The 5,647-nt window shown below is 40.2% G+C and overlaps 1 protein-coding gene across 1 annotated transcript; it reads right to left on the bottom strand.

The window, feature by feature from the left end:
• Positions 1–2,670: 2,670 nt before the first annotated feature.
• CXCR4 (chemokine (C-X-C motif) receptor 4) lies at positions 2,671–5,267 on the bottom strand. Its single transcript, XM_009886716.1, has 2 exons — positions 5,073–5,267; positions 2,671–4,264 (listed from the first exon to the last, which is right to left on the bottom strand). The coding sequence occupies exons 1-2, from the start codon at positions 5,265–5,267 to the stop codon at positions 3,203–3,205; spliced, it is 1,257 nt and encodes a 418-aa protein (XP_009885018.1). The 3' UTR covers positions 2,671–3,202.
• Positions 5,268–5,647: the final 380 nt, after the last annotated feature.

Raw genomic sequence — 5,647 nt, 5'->3', positions numbered from 1 at the left:
TTGAGTTGTATATTTAAAATTACTTGGGCACAGCTATTATTTTAGGACATACAGAAAATGCGGAGAGTATGCACTGTGAATGTCCTGAAGAATGTCGTTATGATTATTCCTAGAGAGGAATAATTTGAAAAAAAAAAAACAACTTGTGGAAAATCTCTTTGAAATCTTTGGAATGTTCTTGATGTATGTGGACTTGTCCAATGTCTAAATTACAAACTTAGATCTGTTCACCTTTGTCACTGAATTTACACATGGAGAAATGCATTTACTGGGACTACTTTTGATGCACAAAGGTGGAAAAGTCACACCCTCAACAAAAATCAGCTTAAAGGTGATTTTCTTTTAAAAGGGAATAAATTCATATTTATTACCAATATGGTGTATTTGGAATAGCTCAGTGGCTTTGAGAGAAATTTGCCTGATGTGCTCTGACTTACTCAGAGGTAAAAGGACAGAACTGGATTCATAATTTCTTACTCTGTTTCCTCATGACAACTTTGTTCAACCTGCAAATATTTGCTCTGTAAACAGTACAAATAGGTGTTATATTCATATTAAAGGATATATAAAGTTATTTAAAAGTAAATACATGTGGCTTTTTTTTTTTTGCTGGAGCAAAAGCACAATGATGTTGCAACTTCTTTTTCAAGACATCCTTCTGTCCACAGTTTCACTAATTCTGGTGAAAAGAATGACAGTTTTATAAAACTAATGTAGGTCTCATCCTTCTGGGTCATGGGTTGTTTTAATTTTGCTAATTTATTTTCTACACAAATGTGTTCTGTTGTTTGTTTAAAGTGTCCTTTTAGTGGTCTTTGGCAGTAACATGGACTGTTGAGTTTATTTTGACTTGCACCCTCTTTCCTGCTAACTCTCTGCTTGAGGTAACAGTTGGCTGACTGTGAAGTATAATGGGAATAATCTAAGTTAATGCTAGAGGGCTCTAAACATATCCTTAACAAATAAGCACCAATGTGTTGATAGCCAATAAGTATTTTGTAAGTGCAATTAAATCACAGTGATTGATTGGGCTGGGGCGGAAATCAGAATCATTAAGAACAACAAATTCTTCACGGGGAAACCCTCACTAAATTAAGAAAACACACAGATGAACAACAAAAATAAACCATTCAAGAAGTTCTGCTCCTATACCAAGTTTTCCTCATTTCTCAACTCTGTTAACAAGGAACAACTTGATGAAAGTAAGACCTTTTGCTTCTTGAGAACGCATCTTTTCTGTTATTAATTTATGTTTGTTGAGTGAAGATATGCGTTAAGAGTTGAACTGATCTAAAAGTTTAGTTGCTAAAATGGGGAACCTGCTTCCTCTTCCTTTTATTTCACTTTTCTCTCCCTGTGCCTGGCTCCAGGTTACAGGGTCTTGCACTTTTGTAGTGCTTGTTGGATTCCTCACTAGATTTCTGGAAAATTAATATTTTTTTTTCTGCCGGGTTAGTTTTGTGCTGGTTCAGCAAACTGAATCAGCTTACCATAGAATCAGAGGACTACTGCCATCATTGCAAGAGAAAAAGTTTGTAGGATGCAGCCAAGGTTACAGCCTCCCGGCTGGAGAGAAGGAGGGAAGTTCAAAACAGAAAGCTCTCATATTTATGAAAATATCTAAAATAAAACATGCAGTTTAATCTATAGTTTAATGTAGTAGTACATGCTCCACAAAATCACTAGGGCGCTGTGCTTGTGAAAACACATTCTTTCTGGGTTATAGCATCGAAATATCCATGTTGATTATTTCAGTTCTGTGTGACTAGTAGGTATTGGTTATTTTTTGCTTTTTTTTGACTTCTAATCTGTTTATTATTTATAGATTGGTGACAGTTGTGTTTGTGGGTTTTTTTTAATGTAGGACATACAAATATTCTCAATACCTCTCAGGTATTTGTTACTTTTGAACACACTCTACTAACTTGAAGGTGTGTCTAACTTAGATAAATAAGATTTCAACATTAATTGTTGGAAATTCTATAGTCTGTCTGGTTCCTACTAAAAAAATACTTTTAAAAGGAAAAGGTACACATTCTGGATTTTTAAAAATAATATTAAGAAGGTTATATTATATTAACTTTAGAAAATCTGGATGTAGAATGGATAGGGAAAGCTCCATAGAGAAAAACACTTATCTTCCACAGAGAAGATACACCAATAACTATTTCTAGTCCAAATGCAATGTCAAATAGCAAAATGGCTTTGATTCAACTACTTTTGATTACTATTAACATGTAAAACTCTATTTAGAAGAACAGCAAAAGGCAGAAGAAATGTAGGACTGACTTTATACGCATGGCATAAAGGTTAGTCACCTGCAGTAATCTTAGTTTGGCTGTAAATGTTAGCAATTGCTTAAATAGATTGTTTTTCATTTGTAGGTATTTTGCACTCAAAAAGTTCTTTGTCTAAAGTGATAGTTTGGGTCATTCTAAAGATAATGTTAACTGGAGGAAATGTATTCTGGTGAAAAAAAAACAAGTGACTTAGAACTCACAGGTGTCAACTGAATAATCAATATGTACTGAAACTCATTTTCCTGCTTTTTCATACAAGAGCCCTGCAATTTTCAAAGAAATTATTGTGCACTGAGAGTTGTAAATAAAAGCATTGAGAAAAACATTTAGTCAGGAATAAAAATACCACCCAAAATAAACTTTTTGTCATATACTTTTATTTACCTTGAACAGAAAATTTTGCAAACCATCAATTACTGAGAATGGGGAAAAAAACCCTAGGATATAGCAGAGGAGGCTTTGGTTATAAGTGCCATTTCTACAGCAGAGTTAAGCTATTGTAAACCAAATATCTTGTAGTAAGGTAAAAAAACTCCAGCCAAAGTTTTTAAGAATTTAACAGCAACACTGAAAACATTTACATATAAACAAGAGAAATATTTTCTAAACTTTTAACAGTCACTTGCTACAATCCAGAAGTGTTTAGTTCACATATCTATACATACAGACAAGCACTAAAACTTTTGTGAACTAACCACTTGTCCACAGGACCTGCCTAGACAGTTTGTCATCAATAAGAAAGTTTTTTTATATAAATAAGTCAATTAAACTTCACAGAGACTAAAAGAAACAATATAAAATTCCAACTGTAAATAAATCTGTACATTATGGTCAGTCTTGTTTTTCTGAAATCTTGCGCAACTTTAAAGTGTCTATTTATAAAATGATGGCAAGGAGCAGCGTTAGCTGGAATGGAAACTTGAAGACTCGGACTCTGTAGAAACAGAAGAATGTCCCCCACGTTTGCTTTTTGAAAGAATCTTGAGACTTGATCCTCTGCTAACTGATGTCAAGGCGTTTTGTGCCGATGTTTTGAATTTGGCACCCAGGAAGGCATACAGAATTGGATTCAGGCAACAGTGGAAGAATGCCAGGGCTTCGGTAATGGAGATCCATTTATGCACTATCGTCTCCAAGCTGCAACGATGTCTGATGACTCCTAGCAAGATGAATGTGTCGATACTGATGCCGATATAATATGGCAGCCAGCAGGCAAAGAAGGCGAGGATGAGGATAACTGTTGTCTTCAAGGCTTTGCGCTTCTGGTGGCCTTTTGAATGTGACAGCTTAGATATTATAATGCAGTAGCACGTCAGGATAATTAGACCAGGCAAGACAAGTCCTACCAAGATGTGCTGAAATCTGAAAGAAATCAGCCAGTTTTCATGAGGGTACATGCGGTCACATAGATACTTCCCTTCTACTTCACTAGTACTGGCAAATATTATATCGGGCACTGTCAAAAGCACAGCCGGTAGCCATACGCCTACATACACCACCTTCTCAGCCAACAGCTTTCGTGGTCGCTGGCTGTTGGTAGCATGGACTATTGCCAGGTAACGATCTAAACTTATAAAGGCCAAAATCAAGACACTGCTATAGAGGTTGACTGTGTAAATGACATGAACTGCCTTACACAGAACATTCCCAAAGTACCAGCTTATGGCCGCATCCACAGACCAGAATGGCAAGGTGATGACGAAAAGGAGGTCAGCCACAGAGAGGTGCAGCCTGTATTTATCAGTCATACTTCTTTGTTTCTTCTGGTAGCCCATAACAACAATAACCAATCCATTGCCGATTATTCCTGTTAGGAAGATGATGGAGTAGATTGTTGGCAAGAAGATCCGATTGAAATCAGCATTCTCGTGCTGAAAGCATGGCTCTCCGTAGTCTCCATAGTCACCTGAGCCAATCTCATCCGTGCCGTTATCAGAAAATTCAATGATTAACCCAGAGGACAGCTAAAAAATAAAAAAAATAGATGTTAGCTCCACTGCAAAAGCTCGCTCTATATGACAGCATGTTAAGAGTTGCCTGAACAGTCTCTGTCATCATGAATAGGCAAACTTTTTGAAAACCAGACAAGAAAATACAATTAAAAAATATATATAGCAAACGAGAACAAGTTAAAAAACTTCCTTTGTCCTTTTCTAAGGAGTAAAATCTTGTAAGTAAGGACAGGGAATGAAAGGGAAAAGAAAGATAATGGTGACTCCCAGAAATATGGTTGGTTCTGGACACTTCAGTGCTCCAATTGGCCACATACTACAAATGGAAGAGCCCAGAAGTGCTGGATGCGAGAGGTTACTCTGCACAGAATATTACCCACGACATTTAACAGGGAGCTATAAAAAAAAATTACTTAGATGGAAAATCTGCTGCTCCAAAGTCCCTTCTCATTAAGGGGATGGGGTCAAGGAGAAATAGAGAAGGTACCCTTGGCTGATGTAATAAAGGATAAATAATAGAAAGAATTCCCTGCTGAGAAGCAATTGACAGCTCCACAGACAGAGACGAGGAGAAAAAAACCAACCCAAAGCCCATAAAGAAAAGAAAGGAAGAGGTGACCTGAAGCAGGGGAACTCAAACCCCATGGAGGGCCACCACGACCGGCCACGTTCCCCTCCCTTTGTTCCCCGCCCTCGCCGGCGGCGGGGCAGGGGTGAGGGTGGCCGTGCCGGGCTGTCGCCGGGCTGCCGAACTAAGTACGGCAGTGGAAAAAGGAAGCGAAATTTCTGGTGAGGGCATGAAAGCGCATCAGGAAACCACCAACGGTTTTTGGCCACCGCGCTCAAGAGCAATGCAGGCGGGCGAGTGCCACCTGGCTATGTACAATTGATTCCTCCGGTTTCCAGATTTTAGTTTCCATGCCCTCTGCACGGTGAACCCCTGACCTCCCCGCAGGACGCGCCCCGAGGGTCCCGCAGCACTTCGCACGCGGATGCACCAGCTCCACGCCGGCATTCCCTGCGGATTAAAGTCGGAACTTGCCATAGATCTCCCGTTTTTTTGGCCCTAACTACTCTCAAAACCCCCGCGGCAGATCGGGACGCCGCCGCGTTTCGGCCGGAGGGGCCGGCTGGGCGCTGCTCCGCTCCCCGCCGCTCCCGGCCCCGCCGAGGTTAGGACGGGCACCGGGGCAGAAGGATGCCATTCCCTGCAGTCAGTTCACTCCGAACTTCCTCGCTTCTTTCCCCCCGCACCATTCCCGTGGCTCTAACTGCTCTACCGGCGTTTTTCAGCCCACAAAGGCGCCACATGTCACTGCAACTGACGGCCAAGCAGCAAAGCCCGAGGAAAGAAGCGGGAGTCCAGCAGCGCCCGCAGCCCCAGCGAGGTCCCAA

The sequence above is a fragment of the Charadrius vociferus genome, unplaced genomic scaffold (genome assembly GCF_000708025.1).
Source record: "Charadrius vociferus isolate BGI_N301 unplaced genomic scaffold, ASM70802v2 scaffold720, whole genome shotgun sequence".
NCBI lineage: Eukaryota > Metazoa > Chordata > Aves > Charadriiformes > Charadriidae > Charadrius > Charadrius vociferus.
The sequence above is the reverse complement of the archived record's forward strand: the minus strand, read 5'-3'. Positions and strand labels throughout refer to the sequence as shown.